General features: G+C 39.9%; 1 protein-coding gene across 1 annotated transcript in view; it reads right to left on the bottom strand.

Annotated features, from left to right (window-relative positions):
• The window catches only part of Klf8 (Kruppel like factor 8), a 31,174-nt gene extending 10,994 nt beyond the window's left edge, over window positions 1-20,180 (bottom strand). The window contains exons 1-2 of the mRNA XM_021154097.2: window positions 19,999-20,180; window positions 9,872-9,945 (exon numbers count right to left, since the gene is read on the bottom strand). Coding sequence (XP_021009756.1) covers window positions 9,872-9,943 — 72 coding nt within the window. The 5' untranslated portion in view covers window positions 9,944-9,945; window positions 19,999-20,180. The remainder of the gene's footprint in view (window positions 1-9,871; window positions 9,946-19,998) is intronic.
• Between the last annotated feature and the right edge of the window lie 3,595 nt (window positions 20,181-23,775).

The raw sequence follows: 23,775 nt of genomic DNA, 5'->3' as shown, positions 1-23,775 counted from the left end.
GGAGGGAGGGAGGGAGGGAGGGAGGGAGGGAAGGAAGGAAGGAAGGAAGGAACATTTTACACAATCTTTCTGCAATTGCATTGTGCTAAGTCCACTGACAGCATTTATGAATAAGACACAGCTAAGAAGTACATACGAACTGTAATGCTGAGATAGTATGAGTAGCTTATAAATCATGCCAAAATAAGTGATTTGACATACGAACAAGAAGCTTCAGAGAAACAAAAGAGGAAGTGGATGTGGCACAGTGGTACATCACTTGCCTAGCCAAATCAGTCACAGGTTCCATTTCCAACAGGAGAAGGGTTTGCTGGGGCGGGGGAGGGGGTAGGTACTGTGTTCTATCTAGAGGAAGGCTTTAAGGAGAAGGTGACATTTTAGATGAGTCAGAGTTAATAGGCTTTCTCAAGGAGAGAAAAGAGGTAAGAGTAACACTTCTACTTGCAATGGTATAGTAGTGGGTATGATGCACAGGGAATGTGATACAGGGGAATGGTTGACTTTACATGCAAAATTCTAAATTATGGAATATTTTTTTAAAAATACATGCATGGCTGTAATTCCATCAATTGGAAGGCTGAGGAGGGAAAGGCTAAAGAGAGATCAAAGATCCTGAGTTTGAGCCAGCCTGGGATATACAGTAAGACTTGGTCTCAACACACACACACACACACACACACACACACACTCCCCCACACATGCACAAAGATAGAGAGAGAGGCACAGAGAAAGAGGCAGAGATTTGCATCCCCATATTCAGTGCAGTTCTATTCATAATAGCCAAGATATGGATGAAATCTCTCTAGCAATTGATAAAATGATGGATAGTATTCATTCCCAAAAGGAATACAATCTTGTCATTACTTCAACATAGATGAAATTGGAGATCTTTATTTTAAATAAAATAATGGAGGCACAGAAAGATAAGCATACCATGATCAGACTCATGTGTGGAATCTTATAAAAGCTCAATCCGTACATATCGGGAGCAGAAAGACTACCTGAGCTTGGGGACAATGGAAGGAAGAAGGAAGGGCAAAGAATGTCCAAAAGGAACCAATCTTGTTTGATAAAGCACAGAACCCTAGAATGCTATCTCATAGCTACTGTGTGGCTACATACAACACTGGGCTAGAGAGACAGTTCAGCCATTAAGAATGCGTACTGCTCTTACAGAAGACTTGCTTTCAGTTCTCAGCACCTACATGGCAGCTCACAGGCACCTATGATTTCAATTTAAGGGACACTCAACATTGTTTTATGCCTCCAGCACACTGCATGCACATGTATTCATATACATACATACATACATACATATAAATAAATATAAATTTAAAAACAAAGGAAAAATTTTGGAAAATGTCATGATAAAATGATGTTTAAGGAATTTAAGCACATTAGTCAATGTATACAGATATCCAAATATTACATGGCACCATATTAATATGTATGAACTTTGTTTTAAATTCACCAGTTAAAAGACATTTAAAAATACTAATCAATGGTTATTGAATATATAATATCAACATATAAAGTCCCAACCTAATTAAAATATTTGTAAAAATTGTATCCAATCAGATGTCAAGGATGCTGTGTACTGTGTATACAATAGCCAAGAAACATAAATCATGAAAATGGCCCTTGAGATTGTTGTGCCACTTCAGCTGATAACAGAGCAAGCCTTCAGTCTCTGACAACACGATATTTGAGTTATGGAAATTTTAAAGAGCAAGAGATGTTCAAAATGCCTACTTTACATAAAACTGAGCTAGTCTTCAGTTATATATTTGTAAAGAAAGCAAAAAAGGGTTCAAAAAAAGTCTGGGTTATGGAAGAGTAGAGGGACATGGACAGAGATGAGTGACAAGACAGCAGTGAATGAGGAGTAAGGACACTACAAAAAGACAAACAGAACCGTGTTGGTAAGACATTTGGAGAAGTGTCACTACTGTATGGTGGTATTAAAGAGTTTTTGCTAAACATGAGGTATGATGAAACTACTATAGCAGTAACTATTATGTTTAATTAATAAAAAATAAAGGCCTGAATTCTGCAAAATATCAGGAATATGGAGAGATAGTGACCTCTTGCTGTGACTTCATTTACAGACCACCCCAGGCAAGAGCATTCTGAGGACAGAAAATGAATTTATACTCAACCTCCAAACTTAACCAGACGACCATCTGCTTTTCTCTCTTGCTTGCTGAGACAATGTTTTCCTGACTTGCAAGCCCCTGTGTCAACTAGGGCCTTGTGTTCATTTTTTTTTTCCATTGTGCTCCTCCAGATGCTTTCTTCCACCATTTTACAACTATCTAATGCCATGGATAACCTGTGTGGATTAACGCCCTCTTGTGAAAGGGGGATCAGCAAAATCCTTAGCAGGAGCAGGTATGCAGTCAGCTGAAGATGAAAGCAATGAAGCCATCAAGAACTGCTTTACAGGAAGCAGAGTGGGGGTGTACGGGGCGGGGGGGGGGGACTGGAGGAGGCAGGGAGGCTAAGGAGATGGCTCTGTGGTTGAGAGCAGAGGTGCTCATGCAGAGGACTTAGCTTCAGTTCCCAGCACCCACATCAGGTGACTCACAACTCCCTGTAACTCCAGTTCAGGGGATCCAATGTCCTCTTCTGGCCCCTGTGAGCACACACACACACACAATTTTTAAAAAATTAACTGTGTTACTAAACATGGCTTTACTGCCCTCTGGACCTCCCTAATCAATTTAAGCTACCATTTTTCCTATATTCCTACTTGCCTCTGACTGACTAGCTTCATTTACTGGTAGAAGAAGTAGAATCAAAAGAATCTGTTAGCAAGTAGGTCATCCATTTCCATAGGGTGTTTTTTTGTTTGTTGGTTTGTTTGTTTGATTTTTTTTTTCCTACCAGGGCTTTCAATGATACGGCAGTCATAATAGAAGCATGTGTTGTTGTAAGATGTAATATTTTCTCTCTTTTATTCTTTTTAAAATGATTTACTTTCATCTTTAATTATGTATACATCTATAGGTATGTGCATTTAATTCTAGGTGTCAATGGAGGCCAGGTGCTGGGAACTGAAGCTAAGTCCTTTGTATGAGCACCAAGTGCTCTTAACCACAGAGCCATCTCCTTAGCCCTAGTAAAGCAGTTCCTGATGGCTTCATCACTGGAATTTTCAACTCCACCTGCTCCTGCTAACAGGACTTTACTGACCCCCTTTCACAAAAGGGCATTAATCCACACATAATAATACACACATGAGTTATGGATTACATTAGATGCTTATGAAAGGATGAAAGAATGAATATGGAGAAGCACAATGAGGTTGAATTCCCTGGACCTGGAGTTGCACATGGCTGCGAGCTGCTTGATAGAGGAGGAACCGAACTCAGCGTCCTCTGCAAAAACAGTATATACAATGAACCATTGAGCCATCTCCTCAGCCCTACACATGATAGTTTCTTTAATAAGATCATTGGTACTGATGTATAAATAGACACAACAAGGAAGTACCTAGTTAAAAATTGTAATGGGTTTTCTAGAGCCTATGCTTTAGGCCTAGAATTCTGAGTCTTAAATATAAAACAGAGACTATTTGTAAATTCCCTTTCGCCAAGGCCATTGCTAGGACAAAGAGTGTCACCTACGATAACACTATCAGCAGGAGAGCTTGTGCTGATCTACAGTAACTCTCTTTGCTGAAAACACTATTCAAGAATATCCATAATGGAAACTGAACAAAGAAGCAATAGAAACAAATACATACTCATTGCTCTGATGAGAGAGAATGTTACAGGCCCTGTTCAAACAATCCATCTTGGATTCCACATTCCACATTGGCACCACATTCCAAGCCTGCTTTGTGATTTGTCAATATCCCACCCAAATTGTCCACAATGGTGCTTAAATCACCGCTCTCTCTTGCTCCATGGCTTTGAAAGAAATGTTAGGTGGTTATTTAGACCTTAGTGTTTTAGTAGCTTCCTCAAAGAATATCATCACGTTTTCCTTCTGGACATATTGATTTCATGTGTGCTTGTTATGTGGAAATGAATCCAGCCTATAGCAAGTATTTCCTGGGTGTTAATGCTTCTCCAAGCAAGCTTCTTAGGAGAATGTACTAGAGAGTAGCTGTCAGGGTTCTTCTTACTTTCATTCCAACTGTTGTGTAGTTAGGACTTCTGTGGGACTCCTAAAGTGAGGGTAGGAGCTGTCTCTGACTACATCGCTTGCCTTTGGATCTCTTTCCTTAACTGAGCTGCCTTGCCTATGCACAAGAGGAGAAGATTCACCTAATCTTACTGCAACTTGATAGGCCAAGGCTGGTTGATGTACATGGGAGGCCTGCCCTTTTCTAAGGAGAAAAGGTGAGGGAGAAGGGCAAGGGAAAGGGAGGGACTGGGAGGAAAGGACAGAGGGCAAGAAGATACAATTGGGATGTAAGGTACATTTAAAAAAATGAGAAAAAAAGATAATCAACCCATATTTATTCACTAGTATAAGCAATGCTTTTGTTTGCATGCACTGATGATTATCTTTTAAATATGATCAAAATAATTTAAGAGTCCTGATATGCAGTACTGTTTATCCTATATTCTGTATAAAACAGTCACTATAGTTTAAAAAAAAAAACAACAACAACAACAAAAAACAAAACCCATGCACTACCTGAGTTATTTTCTTGTTCTACATAGAATGTCCTAGTTGGGTTTACAGCCCTAGAATTTTGGTGACTCACTAGGATGACTAAGGATGGGCGCCACATTCTATTCTTCACTGAATACAATGACTACAGATTTGAAAGCCCACAGGAAAATTAATGTAAAGCTCTATGAGATTTTTCTGTGTTAACATACGCTTTTCCTTCTTCAATTCTGTGGTCCAGTTTCAGGTTTTGAGTGTCGTCTAGTCAATAATTAACCACTCCCCAAAGAGAATGGCTGCTGCCTTTCCCCAATTGTCTTATTAACGCTTGAAGCTACAGCTTGCCAGTATTTCTGGCTATGTGTGGACAGTCCAGAAACTTGGGAATGGTGTAAAAGATATTTTATTTCCTATCATCCTCCTTAAATGCCCAGGATTCTAATCCGTTTTTAAAAACAAAAAAACAAACAAACAAAAACCAGTATTTGAGTCTGCATTTTTCTTAAGTTCGTTACTGACAAATTACCAGAGATCATGGAAAAAGGCAATTCTACAAAGAAATCCAGAAAGAAAAAGTGGTCACTTTCATAAATATTAGCTCTTGAACATCTGATGAAGACAGCCTTGGCTTCAGGAGAGTAAGGGAAATCAAGTGAGGGAACCAAACTGTTACCAACTGTTAGTTGAAATAGCTCTGATGTGGGCTTTAAAGCAGGAAGGCAAGACAAGAAAGAAAATGAAAGAACAAAATACTGCAGGCAGCACAGTAAGTAAAAAGGAGAGGAAGGAGTGTTGTCATGGTAACAAGATAAAACCCAGGCTCCTCCCCAAGAGAAAGATAAAAGCTGTTTTTGTCCACAGGTCCCTTCTAGCTTTGCTCTGGGTTTAGACTAACCATTTTCATGCCTGGGTGCACTTGTGTGTGCGTACACATATATTATGCACATTCAATTATTTTGGTCGAAAAACCAGTTTTACCCTCTGAAATTCCAATCCTTCTCCAATAATGCCATGATGTGTTTCAGTATTAAGAGAAAAATGGATGGAGATGAATATTATTAAAAGGCTAAATTTAATCTAAACCTAGAGGAATTTTGAATCTTACATCCCCATCATCTCAATGGTATTAGGAAATAAAGCGCTATTAGACAATTCCTCTTTACACACACTAATGAATGTGACAATTTTAAGAGACTAGAATACTAACAAAAGCACACAGGGGGAAAAAAACAAGATCAGAAATGCATACACCTGTAATCCCAGAATTCAAGGGGCTAAAGCTGGAAGATATTCAGTTCCAGACTAACCTAGACCTATAAGAGCCTTTCCCAGAACACAAAAACAGACAAAACCACAGAATATAAAAATATGCATATGTATATATGCATAGATGAAGTCTAGGTATTTGCTTTGTATGCAGCATGGAAATATTAGTATCTAGCTTGAAACTGAAAGTAAAGAAAAAAGGAGCAAATAATTTCTTTTTGTGTATGATTGCTTTAAATGACATGATCAAAATTATTTTAACAACTACATTTTTGTAATATATATTAGAAAAGTAACATTATACCAAGCTGAAGAATGGTCGGTCACCCAAAAATGATTTGCTCACATCTTAGTGCCCAGAATCAATGAATATCACCAATTTGGGAAAAGGATCATTGCATATAGAATTATGGATTTTTTTAAGACAGGGTCTCTCTGTAGCCCCGGCTATTCTGGAACTCACTCTGTGTACCAGGCTGGCCTTGATGTTACAGAGATCCACCTGCCTCTAACTCTGGAGTGCTGGGATTATTAAAGGCGTGCGCCACCACTAGACAGAATTATAGATCCTAAAGCAACCATTCTGGAATACCTAAATGGTGGGATTTAGTGGTCAGTATCTTTATAAGGACTACAAAATAAGATGATGTGAACACACAATCAGATAGCAGAGTGATAGGGCCATATGCCAAGGAATGCCTACACCTACCAGATGTGTGAAAAGAGAAGGAACTTTTTCTCTAACATGTACATTTTGATAGTCCAGGACAGTGGAGCAACATTCTTTGAGATGTCTGTTCCTAGGATTCTTCAAGAATAGATCTCTGTTATCTTATTAGCCATACTGGCCAGCTCACAACTACCTGAAACTACTTCAGCTCCAAAGGGATACAATGCTTCTGGCCTCCAACGGCACCTGCACATAGTCACATAAAGACATACATTTACAGTCAATTAGAAAAGTAAATCTTAAAAAAGAAGGACAAAAGCAAGAGAAATGTAAATTATATGTGACATAATAACAACTGAAGATAGTAAATGTGAAGTTTAGGAGATGAAAATCATTGTTAATAAGATATGAGATATTTCCGTGCTGCCACTGACAATACAGAACCAGGAAAAGAGTGAGACTACATGAATGACTGATAGAAATAAATTAGTATTCCAGGAGTATGAGTGTACTAGGCATTTATGGGCATTAGACTGTCAGGGAAAATTCTATAGAAGATATAGAATCTGGGCTCCCAAATGTGGTAAGGATTGAGCAGACTTACTTAGCTACAGTCCTGGTAGACAAAAAGAAGTTTAAGAAAATGTGCCGCTGGGCGTGGTGGCACACGCCTTTAATCCCAGCACTTGGGAGGCAGAGGCAGGCGGATTTCTGAGTTCGAGGCCAGGCTGGTCTACAAAGTGAGTTCCAGGACAGCCAGGGCTACACAGAGAAACCCTGTCTGGAAAAACAAAAAAAAAAAAAAGAAAGAAAGAAAGAAAAGGAAATATGCCATTGAAAGTATCTCTGAAATGTTTGTGTGTGTATGTGTGTATGTATGTACGCATGTATGTATGTATACATACAAGATATCATTATGGAAATATTGTTCATTTGGGGATGTGGCAATTCTTACAGAGTTTTAGAGGATAGTGCGATTTTTGCAGGTGATACCCAGCTATTAAGGAGCAAAGTTTTTTGATGCAGCTTACTTTCAAAGTAAAATGTGGTATGTGTGTGTGTGAGAGAGAGAGAGAGAGAGCGAGAGAGAGAGAGAGAGCGAGAGAGAGAGAGAGAGAGAGAGAGAGAGAGAGAGAAATAAAAGAATATGACAGCCAAATGCTCCATTTATTAGGTATGACTACAGAAATCAATAAAACAGACAGCAGTATGTATGTCCTAAGTTAGAAAGCTTTCTTTCAGTATTATTCTGTATTACTATGACCAAGCTCCAGTGATAATTTGCAACAACTAGCAAGTTTGTGATGTACTAATAGCTTCTAAATGGCAGCAAATACAAAGGTAAACAAGGTATTAAATTCAGTTTAACATCATTAAAACATTACAAGGAGTCTCATCCAAATGCATATGTAACTTAGACCCAATTATATGCCCTAGACCAATCATTCACTGATTAAAAATAGGAGTCATTAGCTGGGCATTATGATATGCACCTGTAATTCCAAAACTTGATAGGAAGAAGCAGGAAGATTACCCTAAATTCAAGGCCAGGCTGGTCTACATACTGAGTACCAAGCCAACAAGGGTTATATACTGAGGATTGATCTCAAGAAAACAAAAAGGTACATATGTGCACATGCGTATAACACACACACACACACACACACACACATTCGGCATATATGACTCCTAAATTAAGGAACAAAAATCCGTCAATATGGGCATGCTACTAGGGCCAAAAAAATCAGATGAGTACTATATAAAAAAATTTGGATATTCAATATACATGCAATTTTGACAGATTTTTCAAGGTAATTCTGACAGTATCTGGGGCTTACTTATATGATGCCTTATAACTCAACAAACAGGCATCATACAATGCCTATAATCCCAGAACTCAAGAGTCCGGCAGGAGGTTTGCTATGAGTTTGAGGGTGCCCAAAGTTATACAGCAAGTTCCAGCTCAGCCTGGTCTATGGAATAGTAAGAGCCTATCTCAAAAACAAACACTTGTTCACATCATTTAAAACCAGTTTTCTTTTCTGTAAAATGTGAACAATGAGACTAGTGATAAGTTGATGTTCTGTGACAATTTAGCAGGGCTATAGTGTCAGGTGGCTGGTTAAACGTTTTTCTAGATGTTTTCGTTTGTTTGTTTTGAGACAGGGTCTCACTATGGTGCTCGACGTGTAGACTAGGCTGGCCTTGAACTCATAGAGATCTAATTGTTGCTACCTCCTCAATAAAACAAGTACTTTACATCACTGTTGGAATAAGCCACTCACATAAAGTGAAGAGGCTTCAATCAATAATTAAAGACCTTCATAAAACAAAGACTAAGCCTCACAGACATACCTGGGAAGATGAAATTCCAACTGAGAAGCTCTCCCCACCAGGTTGCCCTGTGAGCAGTTAGTGGGAGCATTTCTTAATGATTGATTTGGGAGGGGCCAGGTGAGGCCTGGGTTATAAGCAAAGCAAGGGAAAAGAAGCAAGTAGTATTTTCTCAGTGGCTTCAGATTCCTGCCTTCAAATTCCTCCCTTGATCTTCTTTGATTGTGAACTATAAACAAATAAACCCTTTCCTCCGAAAGTAGCTTTTTTGGTCATGCTGTTTATCACAGCACAGGAGAGGCAAACTAGGACACCAAGACCAGTTTTCACATTCAAAGTCGGAATTGCTTTGTTCCTTCTGTTTTGTCGGTCTGTCTATTTTGTTTTGGACAGGATCTCCTTAGTAGCCCAGGATGGGCTAGAAATACCCATTTTCCTGGCTCAATCTGCTTATTATAGGGATTATAGACTTGTGCCACCACATATAAAAACAAACGTGGTGGCACAAGTCTATAACCCATACACACACACACACACACACACACACACACCACACCACACCACACACTACTCACCACTCACCAAAAGTAGTGTACTAGCCAGGGTTCTCCAGGGAAACAGTTAACAAGGAAATAGAGTCAAGAGGATGTTTCCTTAGAGAGAACCTAATACACTGTTCAGCAAGGCTACCAAGAACATTAAATAAAACAAAGCACACAATTCTCACCATACCAAAAATATGGGAGAGTGCTAAATAAATGGTTATGGCTCTTCACTAACGACTATAGGAACATTATGAAGCTGTTTCTTCAAGGTTAGGCAGACCCCTTAGTTGGAACTCACAACCAGACATTCAAATCATTCTGGGAAAATCTACCTTCCTTTATCCCTTCTCAATTCCCATCCATGTCATTTGAAAATGGAGCTTCAGTTCTCTAATGTCTAAGAGATGGATATCCAACACACAAAGCTCACCTGTTTGAATACCTGCATCGAACCACTTTCTGATTTAATTCGGACATCCATGTTGTCTATGAATTTATCCATACCTAGAAAAGATACAAGGGGAAAATAGTTTTTAAAATATTGAACCCAATATAGGCATAGAGTATGACATGTACACTTGGTTTTACCTGTATGTCCTCTATGAACAGCTTTTCAGAAAAACTTTATACTAGAAAGTCATTGAAACATTCTAAGTTAATCTACTCATAGAAAAGATCATCATTTGTCTCTGACTCTAGTTGCCTACTTCCTATATATAAGTCCTTCCCTTCCTTCATCTAAGTGAATCCAGCCGCTCTGACCTATCCAATTATGGTAATTATCAAAATAGTTCTATGGTTTTAAAACCTTTCCACTCCTGGTCCAGTTNTTTTTTTTTTTTTTTGCTAAGGACTTTTAAAGTGCTGTATGGATATCGACCAGAGCAGTATATGTACAAAGCCAACCAACAGACCACTTTTGTCTATACATCTTAAATCTATAAGCTAAGCATAGTTAAAATCAGTTTTCATCTTCCTCTATAAATAGCTGCCCCTCTTACAAAGAGATGGCACTAGTAGCTTCATTCAAATATTTTGAATCATCTCATAAAAAGTACCTATGTTTTCCTCTGCAACAGGTTTTGTTTTTCACAGTTCAATTTCAGTAGAGACGAAAAGAGGTTAAGGATACAAACCCAAATCTACAGTTTACCTACAAACTAACTAGTCAGACTTCAGATTACATTTATGCTTCCTCTACCCTGCCTGGTTTTAACCCTTAGGAACTGAAGACCAGACAGTAGATGACTTGTAATTTGTCCTCACTAGAAATAACAATTTGTCAAGGACAGTATGACTGCAAAGTAAATAAACTTTGTGACACTCCTACAGGTTTTCCTGGCAACAATCAAGCTCTTCTAGCTATTGAGCGCCCCCCTCTGGATTATAAGAGAATTATCTGACCGAACAGGGATTTTTTTTCCCCTGCCATCTCACCTCCTTTCCCAACTCACCTCCTTTCCCAACTTAGGAATTGGAAACTCTTAGCTATTCCTCATAGCACGTCTCACTTCATGTTAACGACGCCACTTGTATGTTTCATACATAACCTCTTCAATTTTTTCTCATGGTTCCGTACATTTTCCCAATTCTTGTTCTTAATGTAAAAGAAAAAGCCCCCCCCTCCCTTCTTTACTCCCCCTTTCTTTCTGTGAGATCCAGATGTTTTACACTGCCTGGAACTTACCTGTACCACAACCTGGTCTCAAACACAAGCAATCCTCCTGCCTTACCCACCCAAGTGCAGGTTAATACCACACCCGACTCCTTGCTCCGTTTTTTGTCACTACCCTGATAAACATTCAAAAATTTGTTGAATATCTACTATAATTTCAGACAATGTTCTCGGGCCTTAGAAGACATGCAGGGGTAAGCGCTTAAATTCAGTTAGATGTCAAAGTTCTCTTTCACCTGGCCCTAACTGTACTTATTCCTTAGTATGTGTTTTCCTCCATGGCCCTATCCCTGGGAGGCTCGATAGAAGCAGTAGGGCCTTGCAAATGATAATGTAAAATCCTATAGTTCTAGATGGTCAAGTTGAGTTGGATAAAGAAAAACACTTTTTCCAGTTATATACAATGTGACTCATGAGCATCTAACTCTAAGATCAATACTCTCTACTGCGTTTTCTTTGTGCCTATATATATATATATATATATATACATATATATATATATATATATATGCTTGACTCAACCAGAGTCTAAACTGGTAGTATTTTGCCTAGTATAGCCTCTGAATTTTCAAATGAAACTGGAAAGAATTGGTTTCAACTGTCAAAATTCTCTAAATTCTCCCTTTTATTTTTTAAAGAAGTGTCCTTGAGAATTACAGCTTTTCCAACTAGGAATGGTTTCCTCAGTTCTTGGCTTTCAATAGATAAAATAATTGATTTTAAATTCTTTTTTATTTTCTGTTTTGTGTTGCTGTATCTTGGCTGCAAATATTCAAACCGCCCTCTTCATACTGCATCTTGTTTTGGACAGGCTCTCAGTGTGTTGTAGCCCAGGTTATCCCAGAACTCATAACACCACCCCCTGCCTTAGCTTCTGAAGTGTTCGGATTATTAACAAGTGCCACCATTACCAGCTCAAAATTCTGTAATAGTAAAAAATAAAAAAATGGGGCAAGAGTTTCTGGTTTCTGAACTCCTTGTAACAATAACCAGCACATAGATTATTGTAGGATTTCTTAAGTAAATAAGTATACAAGTGTTTACCAACACCTAGCACAGATTTTTCCGATTCCCTAGTCATGCTCCTCTCTGTACCCCACCCATTTAGCAGAGTGGAATGCAGGTAGAGGCATACACAGAACTTCATCTTCAAAATTTAAAGGCCATGCCCACCTTTAAAAGTTCCGATGGTAAATTTAAAAAGCCAGTCAAGAGTTCGAGGCCAGCCTGGTCTACAAAGTGAGTTCCAGGACAGCCAGGGCTACACAGAGAAACCCTGTCTCGAAAAACCAAAAAAAAAAAGCCAGTCAAGTCTTACTTGCCCTGTCAATTTTTTTAGTCGAACGGCATACAGAGGCTATCTGACATTTGAGAATGCCTCAACTGGGCCAGGCATGGTGGTGCAGGCTTTTAATCCCAGCACTCAGGAGAAAGAGGGAACTGGATTTCCTATGAGTTTGAGGCTAGCCTGGTCTACACAGAAAAGTATGGGTCAGTCAGGGCAACATAATGAGACCAGGTGCACTGTGACCACTGAGCACTGACACAGGCAGGCTTAATAAGAACCTAGTTCCTTAGGAGGATAGAGCATTTGGACAATGGAAAGAATCACATATACATCTATATCACATTATAATAGGTAAAGGAACAATTTCATATAATTTCCGTTACATTGCACAGATAATGAACTTGGAGGCCTGAGCTCACAGAGTTTAGGAGGACTGAATTAATAGAACTTTTGTCCTCTGAGTCCAATTACAATATACTTTATTACTTTATGATACCCCAAATCTAATGATACCTTCTTTTTAAAAAGGAAAAATGTTTCATAAAAGGATATTAATTTTTAAGATAACAGCCTAATTGTTCAAGAGAATCTTGAGTAGATATCATTCCGTTCTCTCTTCTGACAAATAGTGAAGCTGACGATATATATCATGGGTGAATGTTAGTGTGGAAAATGAGATTGCTAACATATGGTAGCTTCCTACATTTCAAGTAGTGAAGCATTGTGAAAAGAAATGAAGAGACAATGAATGTGACTTTGGGAGACTCGTTGACCCTTTCTGTACACCTGGATTTTCTTCTGTACAAAATACAGATCTGTGAGTTTAACCTACTCCACATATGGTTGTCAAGAAGATATATCATAATGACATGTGGAATTTGCACAAAGCAATTATAAAAATCTCCAGGTAAGTTTTAAGGATTACTCCTTTAATCTGTGTAATTCGGTCAGAAGAAGAAAATAAAAATCACAAAAGGTACAAAAGTATAGTCTAGTCGCCTTGTAAAAATCCAAACCAGTTACTAGCACGACACCTATCATTATTTTATCAGTTCATCTTAACAATTCCAGAGGTTGAAGTTCTGCAGTGTCATTTCAACAAGCCCCAGTCATGTAGGTGGCCAGTAGCATAGCCTCGAGGGGTTTCATCCATTTTGTTCTCTCCTCTCTCTCTCATGGTGGCTCTAGGCCCCATTTTCTTTTATACAAGAATAAAACACGTACTATTGTTGATACCGTATACACACAAAGGAGTACAGGGTCAGAGAGATCAAGCAATGAATGCTAAAGCCATGTCAGATAGAAATGGTCGTCGGGCTGGGATCTGAGTCCAGGTTTGATGTACAGAAGCTCTTTTTCCACCTGAACATATTTGAATACTTTCTTCTAAACATGATCTAGTTATCCCACTCATGACCTGTGGCTACCTGCACAAGACCTGCTGGAACGTCCAGAGTGAATGGAGAAGCCCACAAGGCTCCGCCTCTCAGAAGCTACAGTTGCTGAGGCTGAGCATTCTTTGCGGGTGTGGCCATCAGTGGGTTGCACATGCTCCCTCCAGTAGATGGCTCCACATGCATGCACAAATAGGTAGTAGCCGTTCCTTAACCTTAGAGAGTTGGTTTTTTTAAAAAGGAAAGGAAAAAATGAAGTTGAGTGGGGAACAGATGGAGGCAAATTGGAAGTAGGAAAATGAGAGGTGGATATGATCATAGTCTACTATATACCTGTATAAAATTCTCAAAAATATTTTTTAGATGAAAAAAGAAATACAACCCTGCACTCTGGAATAGTTTGGTAAAGTTGAAAACGATAACAGAGGTACTTTCATACCTCACAATAAGCTTGGTTATTGATAAAGAGGGTAAAGGTGCCCACTTAATTGTGGTATGAATCATAAGACAAAATGTGCAGTGAATGCAACTGGCACACAGCAGTTAAGTTCCAGTTGAGAAAAAGAATGAAACGCCACAGCTGCAAAAACTCATTGATCTGTAATATTGTGGGGTTTGGGGGTTTTTTGGGGGGGTTGGTTTTTCAAGACAGGGTTTCTCTGTGTAGTCCTGGCTGTCTTGGAACTCACTTTGTAGACCAGGCTGACCTCAAACTCAGAAATCTGCCTGCCTCTGCCTCCCGAATGCTGGGATTAAAGGTGTGTGCCACGATCTGTAATATTGTATAAAACCTTACCATATTCTTTCATCTAATAATTATTGGAGAAAATGGAATCTAGACTTTAAATGAAATCCAACTTTAAAATGTTGGCAACTGGCCGATTTTTAGGAGCATGAGATTAGACAAAGTGGCTTGATACCCCCCTGCCCCCAATTTGTATGTGGAAGCTGTCACTCCTGAGGTGACTGTTTATAGATATATGGCCTTTATGGAAATAATTCAAAGTAAATGAGGTCATCTAGGTAGCACGCTAATCACAAAAGAGCAGTCCCCTAAGAAGAAACACAGGAGGCTTCTCCATCTCTTCACTTACACAAAGTAGACAGCCCAGAATGCAGCAATGTGAGGTAGGAAAGCAGTCATCGCAGTACATATATATGCTATGCTGAGACCCTGATCCCTAAATTCTAGCCCCTGCAACTAAAAAACCAGAACTTCTGTTGTTTAAAGCACCCAGTTAGTGAGATTTCATTATAACAGCTTTATATATACTACATAAGAGTTTTCATTCCTATTAGACACACTACAGAAATTTCAAATATCCTAAATGTTGATCAATAGAAAACTGGCTCAATAAAGTCTTAGCGATCTAGTTACAACCTATACAGTCAAAAAGAACAATGAGGCATTTTTGTGAACCTATAGGGAGGTACCACCAAAGTAGATTTTTAAGTAGGAAGAACAAACAGTAGAACAATACTGCAGAATGTGGTAGTATTTGTGTGTAAAAAGGAAGAGATATAATTCAATTACACTCTCAAAAATAAATTTTAAAAAATTAATGAGTTAAAAAGGCAAATAAGCATGTACAGAAAGGCAAAAAAAAGCTGATATAATTACACTTTAATTAAAATGTATAAAAACAGAAAATTTAAAAATGACTCCAGATTAAAAAATTAAAAAAATAAAAATGTTGAATAATATATATGTGTGTATTAATTATTTGCTATACCTCAAATATTTCCACAAAGAGTCATAAAAACTAGTAATTTTAGTTGCCTCTGGTGAGGAAGAAGAAGTAACAAATGGCCATGAACAAGAGGAAGAATTTTCACCGTATAGCCTTTTGTTTATACATCAGGTCTTGGGCCATACGGAACATTACCAATTTAAAATACGTCCATTAAGAAAATAAAATAAAATAAATAATCTGTTCAATGAGCATTTAAAATTTTTAGGAAAAATAAAACATTTATGTGAGCTGTAACTGGTATATAAGGTAATTATTTAAGCCTCTGGCCTAAATTAAGGTTGTAGCAATTTTGAGAATAATGAAAGACAGATAAGGCTGTATATTGTTCATAAGATATGAGAAACACAACTAAAACTACAGTTTTTTCACTGCTTACTATACTTTCATAAATTCTGAAAGTGTTTTCATAAGATTAAAGCAATTATGTTCCTCAATGCCACGCAAGTAGTTTGTACTACCATCTCTAGTCCACAGAGAACGCTCACATGCATAGTTTAAGTAACTTCGTCAAGGCAAGTTGTAGAAACAAGGAAATGAAAAGGGGAAAAGTGTTGAATGAGCCATGGTAAGTCTAGTGGTAAAAAAAAAAAAAAATAGGTTCTATTTCAGAAATGGTAAGCTGGTGGTTAAAACAAAATGTCAAAATGTGAGTGGTTTTTGTTGTTTGTTTTCGAAACAGGGTTTTTCTGTGTAGAACTGATTATCCTAGAACTCAAAGATTTGCCTGCCTGTGCCTCTGGTGGAGTTTTGGGATTAATGGCATGCCGCTACCACTATCAGAAGGCATGTTTGAAATATCTTAGCAAGTACTAGAGTTACATGATTGTACCTTCAAACTCTCATAGGCTAGGGATGTAGTTCATCGGCAAAATTCTTGTAGCATATACAAGACCCTTAAATTTCATTCCTAGCACAGCCAAAAAAAAATCCACATTGTACTTTAAAAAATCTAAATACACAGTTAACATTTTTAGTATATGATACAGAGCACGTAGCACGTTCTAGAGATTTATAACTAACTCCAGACCAATCATTTACATTTTGTCCCCTTCAGATACACAATGACGTTAAAAAGTAAACAACACACTCAAAATTGAAAAACAGCTAAAATCCTTCATTTCAATATATTATTTATAACTATAATGTACCACATCATTTTTGAAATAAGGAACGAGGCTAGGGGATAAAGTTAAATTATGGTTCATAAACAGATCAGAAATCTAACTTCTACTTATAAAATTGAAACAAATGATATCCATATGTAAGCTAGAAAGAAAACTGAACAGCTGATCAATTAGGTCAGCACTGTTAACTGATCAGTTTCTCTTCACTTACCAAAAAGCAGTTTAGTTAGAATAAGAACTTAGACAGGACCTGTGGTGGTGAATGCCTTTAAGCCCAGCACTCCAGACTCAGAAGCAGGCAAATCTGTGAGTTCTGAAACCAGCCCGGATCTATAAAGCAAGTTCCAGGACAGCAAGGGCTGCACTGAAAAACTAAACAAGGAGTAAGACCTTAGATCATCATCTCACAAAATATGTACCAAGTGCTTGCAAAGGAAAGGATGTAAGGGAAAGGTAAGTGGTATGAAGCTGCAATGGTATGGAGTGTCATCAACTAGCTCTGAGTCTCAAAGGGGACTGGGGGCTTAGTTATAAACACAACTAAGCCAAAATGCAGCAGGCAGTGATCAAGGTCCTAGAAAATTCAGGAACAATCATTTAGTTCTTCAAACTAATATTTACAGATGCAAAAGAAAATAAAGTTTTCATAGTAACACATTTTAGGTAGGAATGAGAGATCGATGGAATGCTATAAATACTTATCAGGACACACATAAAAACAAGCATATTATAAGACAGTTTATTTGTCTTATAGAAGAACATATGAAGACAATCTGATAATAGCTGAGGAGATAAGGAAGATCTGTGGAGGACAGGGACATCAGCAGGACTTAAATAAGAATACAAATCTGGTTGGAGGATAAAGAAAAGAATTCATACAGAAAGCAAGCTTTAAAACTTCTCAGTAGTTATAACAGTTCATGCTGATGATAACTGGAGCACTCAGGAGGTTGAGAGAGGAGAATTGAGAGAGTTCAAGGCCAGTTCTATTACACCCTGTTGCCATTTTTAAAAACTCCAATAATACACCAGCTCCTGGTTTCAATGTCTACTAGGGTGGGGAGGTGGCGCGTGGGTGGGGGGGCACCTTTTCCCCTCGGTACCTAACATCCAGTATGCCATTTTGCTAAATGAATTCTGTATTAAGGCATTTTTCCTTCATTCAACAATTTAAGTGAGCCCATAAAGTACAACTGACTCCAAACTAAGGCAAACATATAAATGCACAGGGCTGGAGTGATAGCTACAGGTTAAGAGCACTTTTTGCTCTTCCAGAGGACCCAGGTTCTGTTCCCAGCATCCATGTTGGGCAGCTCACAATTACCCATAATTCTAGCTTCTTCATACATGCAGCATTTACTTTATACGCGTACAAAAAAAAAAAAAACATGTAAAAAAAATAATAATAAAATACGAGAATAAAGAAAACATCTAAATGTATCAAGCATTAATAAGCCCCTGGCAGAGTCGAAACGGATGAGTAGTCAAGGCCCACCTCCTCACATGAGAAACAGGCACTCTAAAGACTAAGAATAGCTGGGCTTCGTACCCTGGAAATTTCAAAAACAAAACAAAACAAAAAAGCAACCAGCAGGAACCACTAAGAGCCTCATCTCTGAAATACACACACTACAAAAATGAGGGTGGCTGCTTTTTCCCCACCAATTTTTTTTTTATCCTGTATGCTCTGAAAGCAAGAGGGTTCTTTCTATGAACACAGAGCTTTTATGCAATTTGGTCTTGAGGACAGGCTGGGTAGTTATATTTATCACTTACACATTTGAAGTTGTATTTCCACCCTTCCTGCATCTTTTGCCTATCTGTCCTCTAAGCTAACCTAAAGGCACTGTGCCTAGCCTGTCTCACCAACAGTTTCCAAGGATTAATTGTCTCTCTCATAAGGGTTACCCCCAAGACTTTGAAGAAGAGGACGAAGTCACTTGTGAGCCACTGGTTTGCTGTTCAAAGGTCTTGCTGGTTACCTCATCGTGGTTAAACCAACCAAAGAATCAGAAGATAGACAGATTAGTGGCCTTTTCTCTTGCAGCCAGGGAGAACAATGTTAAATCGCAAGCAAATAAGGCATATATTCTAGCCTGTCTTTGAGCAAGCTATTCAAACTGCACAGGCCTTCTTTCCCCTTCATCTGAAATGTGCTTTAAGGACAGTGAAGTACAAAGTCTATCAGCAGTGAGCCAGAGAAAACCCCAGAGTAAGAAAACGTGAAGAACAGGGAGTTGGAACAGCCTATATCATATATACCTTCTGAATAAGAATTTTTAATATGCATCCCTCAGAGGAGAAAAGCAGGGTGCATGGTCATATAACTAGTTCATGCTGGTAGAAGGGTTTCAAAGTAGATCTTTTTATTATCACAAACCATCTTCAGGTTAAAATCCAAGTCTAGCGATGAGTCTCTTTTCCTCTTTTCTCCATCACTATTATGCTAAATGACATACAAGTACTTTATAAATTTTTCCTGCAATTACAGTATTAGAGAAAATAAGGTACTGTTCTCCTGGCCACCTGTTACGACATGGTTTAGTTTCTACAAAATTCTTAGGGTCAAAAAAAGTACAAAAAGCTTCACTTTGTGGCTAAGCAAGTCCCTTCACTCCAGTAGTCACAGCAATTCTGGCTGATCTTCCACCTACAGGAACTAACCCCTTGGCCACATCTTAAAGAGCCTAGACAGGGCTATGTTTTGGGTTCCTCCCCCAACCAAGGGGAGCACCCCCCCCCCCCCCCCGCCCCGCCACCCTTACAGAGGGGCTTGTCCTAAGCAGCTCCTCCACAGAAGGGATCTTGCTATCAGTACCTAGAGGGCAGGCTCCCAACTTAACTCTTCCCTTCCCCTCCTCCCTCGTTTTAGAAGCATCTCTAGGTACCTGCTACTGCTTGGGGGAAGGGAGGGGGTGACGTAAGTGGGTTCAGTGCTCCTCCAAATCCTCTTCTCTCGCGCTGAGACTTTGGATGTACAGGGTTAAAACAAACCGTACCACTTAAGGAGGGTTGAGAGCACCTAGACAGGACAGACTGAACTAGACATACCTATCCATTCGTGTCCCTTTTCAATTCTTCCACAAGCCCCCCTGAAGTACCCTTCCTCTTAGTCTCCGCGATCCTTAAGGGAAGTCTTTTTCCATTGAGTTGAATTTGATTCCACATGATGTTCTTACTGTCTTCCGCTTACTCGTCTCCCCCATCCGACTTCACTGCTAAAACCCAAAGCCAAGTGGGTGTGTGCGGTTGGCACGCGGGGTGCGGGGATTAGAACCCTGACTGAAGACTGAAAAGAGTGGTCCTTTCCCGAGTCACTTACCGCCTATGCCTCCAGCCGCCGCCGACTCCTGAAGTGTCCGGAGCTCACGCAGTCCTCTCAGAGACTCATACTCCAGAGCTGATCTCAAGGCAGCTGTTCCCCTTGCACCCGCCCATGTCTGACAGCGCGCCTGGTAACACGCTTTAGCCTTCTCTTCCTTGGTCCCCCACCTCCCTGTTTTCTCCAGGCTGGAAAAGGATAGGGAAAACGAAAAAGGGAGGGAGTCGATTTAGACCCAGCTGGGCCACCCTCAGAACAAGGGAAACAAAGCTTTCAAGCATCCAAGCCCCGAATCGGGGCGGTGGAGCCGACTTCCTAAAAAGAATCCTCCCACTGCAGCCTTCCCTGTGCTAAAAATACAGCGGCTTCTCCGGGGCGAAGTGGCCAGCGCTGAAGCTCCTGCGTTCCCCTTTTACCTCAACCGATTCAGTTCCGGCCAAGCCCATTCTCCACCCACCTCAGAACTCCTCAAACCCTCGCCTAGAGAGCACGGGCGGGGTCCCAGCAAAGCACCCAAACCTTAGATCACGACTTGAACGCAAAGTTGAGAGAGAGAGAGGGGGAGTCAGTGAAGACCCACAAGGAGACAGCGCCAGAGGATCCCCTCCTCGCAGCGGTTAGTGCTGCACACCCGGCGCCTTCCTAAAAAGAAAGGAGGAAAAGACGCCAACGATTGGTCGAAACATATAGGAAAACACCGGCCCAGGGCAGGGACTCCAACGCGAGTGGGAGGCACTCCCGCAGGACCGCGCCTGAGAGACTTCTCGGTGGTACCTGGCCGCCCCACTGGTATACCGCACCCGCGGGTCAAAGCCTGGTGCTCTCCCCAGGCAATCTGAGCAGATGGAGTACATAGCTCTTTCTGTGTCAGACTAGGCCCAGAAGAGAGGTGCGACTATGAGGACTCCACCTAGGGTGGAGTTCCTTAAAAGGGACAAGTGGCCGCTAGAGGGGAGTGGAGTAGGAGGGGGTAGAGATGGGTGGGGCAGAAGAGGCGGAGGGACAGAGGAGGGGGTGGGGCGGGCCCTAGGAGCCAGGAGCCAGTCTCGCCCCTGGCGGCCGTCTCAGTTGGCCTCCTGCAGCTGCAGGTAGGACTGAAAGCCTTTTCGGTGCATCCTTAGTCCCCGGCAGGGGTTTTCAGGCACACTACTTGGTCAACTATCCACCCAGATTTAAGCACTCCAAGGGAGGTTGGGAAGGGTGTGGTGATTAGGAGTAAGAGATTTCTAGGGAGAAAGGGAAGCAGAATGGGGAGTGCCAGTAAGATGGTAACAGTAAATGGATTTTTTTAACCTTCCCAGTTCTCCATGGCAACATGTGACACTAGCAAAGACAGAGGGGTCACAGTGTCTTTTTAGGGATGAAGCTTAAGAGGAAAGAAGAGCTGGGTGAATTTTCTAGCAATAGGAGGTGAGAGAAACTAGGTAAAGATGAAATGATCACGGATTGCCAACAAGAAGGCTTTCTGAGTCTCCCAGCTAGCAGCTCTCCAAGAATAGAGTTCTCAACCCCCTGAGACCGCCTCTCAGCTAAGCATTGGCTAATATCCCTGAAGAACTGGATCCGTAGAATAGAAGCCACCATGTTTCCAGCATTTCCTTGTCCTTGCCTTAAAGTCTGTCTCTAGTTCATTTTAATGGAAACCCAGGAAGTCACAGATAACCACAGCCTCCTTCCAGTGCCTTTTTCCTACCACAATTCTGAGAGAGAGAGAGAGAGAGAGAGAGAGAGAGAGAGAGAGAGAGAGGAGAAACAAAGCGGAGGAACAGAAGGAGCAGCCAAGCAAAAGAAATAATAATAGGTTCCATGTCTTCAGCACCTCATATGGGCAGTTCACTAGGCCAGGTACCATTACAGTCCTCAATTTTCCTTTATTCCTCATAACAACCCTAGACAGCAGGTAGCACTATATTTTTATGTCCCATCAGGGAGTAATGGAGATTGGATTCGGGGCCTAGTATATTCTAAGCAAGCATTCTATCACTCAGTTGGATCCCCAGCTTATTTTTCTTCTTGTTTTTTTGTTTGTTTGAAATAGGAGGTAATCTTATGATAGAGCTCAGGCTAATGCAGCCTAGACTGTCCTCAAACTCACCACTCACCTGCCTCAGCCTCCTTGGTTCTGAGTTTACAGGAATGCAATGTCACACCCAGCTTCAAAAGAAAAAGAGTAAAAACACCAAACAAACCTGAGGGTCACAGCTCAGTATGTGCCCAGCATGTTTGTCCATTTGCTTAATTGCTATTTCTGCTCAGATGTGTTTTAAATGTCTCCTTTTCCTTCCCTCCCCAGTCAGTTCTCCACTAGTAGTTCACCAACTACGCAAATGTTCAAGTCCTTTAACCTGTTGTGATGATCTGGACCCTACCTTTATCTCAAGCGGCAGGGGTTTTGCTGCTCTACTGGACTCCAAATCTCTGATAAGACCAGGCTTTTCCCAATTAATCTCTAGGCCACGAGACACCTTACCTTTTTTGTTGACGTGGCCTAAACTCTGTTCACCTTTTTAAAAGGACCACGTAAAGGCCATCCCCTCTCCTTATTTTGTTACATTTGGAAGAACTGACCATTTGCTTCAGCACCTCCAGGTACCTATGTGTTGTTATAACTGCTTCTCATTATTAAACTATAAAGTCCTGGTTAGGTATCAGGTGTCAGTAGGTCTGCAATGTAGATGCTGAGTGTTATTATCATTCATAGTTACAGAGCAGTAACTAAGTGCTGAACTCTGTTCTGAGCCTCACTGAATCGTTCTGACAGTGGTATAGGTAGGTACCAGCGCTATCATTTTCATACATAGAAATCAAGGGACAAAGATTAAACAGCAGATATGTATACTTGCTACGTAAAAGAATGCCCCTGTTATAGGGGTTTTTACAAGTGCCTCACTATCTCTCTATACCAAATTTCTACCACTGCCTACACACCTGCTGCAATTACAAGGTAAGACTTATTAAGAGGAAGCCACATAATGTATAACTCTATATATTCGTCTTTAAAAAGGGTCACATTATACCTTGTATCCTTATTGTTCTTAATATATAAAATCTAGTAAGTATTGCTTTTAAGAAAAGGATATTTCTCTAGCCTAAGGCTATCTTCAGTATTGACAGAAAGTTTTAGATTCAAGGATGTAAAATTGTGTATGTTCAAGACAAATACACTTTTGTGATGTGAAAAACAAAGATGGGTAGACTTCTGTAATACTGCCATTAATAGCCACTAGAACTCTTTATCTAAGCTGGGCGTACCCTTTTGTCATGGTAAATTCTTTGTTTAATCTACGCAGGTTCAAGAAGATGTGTCAATCCACCTGAAGATAGCCAAACAATTTATACTCTCGCTAAAAGTTTTTCTGGAGACCTAATTTATTTTACATCCCAGATTCTGTCTGCCTCAACTCCATTTGTAGAGAAAACTGTACTGGATGTGCAAATTCTGATTTTGGAAAAAAAAAAAAAAACAAAGTAAATTATTAAACCTTGGATACATAAACTCAAGGATCTTTCCTGTCCCTTTTTCCATTCATTTAGTCGATGAAACACACTGAACAACAATACACTTTTATCTAGGCTAGGTGTACCCTTTGTGTCAGATGGAATGTTGTGAGGGAGCAAACATCAAGAATTAACTAGACATAAGGCTTCTTCGTTTTAGGAAGCACCACGGGCTCCCCTTTTCTTTTTTTTTTTTTTTTTTTTTTTTTTTTTTTTTTTTTTTTGGTTTTTCGAGACAGGGTTTCTCTGTGTAGCCCTGGCTATCCTGGAACTCACTCT

Source organism: Mus caroli, chromosome X (assembly GCF_900094665.2).
Source record: "Mus caroli chromosome X, CAROLI_EIJ_v1.1, whole genome shotgun sequence".
Classification (NCBI taxonomy): domain Eukaryota; kingdom Metazoa; phylum Chordata; class Mammalia; order Rodentia; family Muridae; genus Mus; species Mus caroli.
This window is presented reverse-complemented; position numbering and strand designations above follow the sequence as displayed.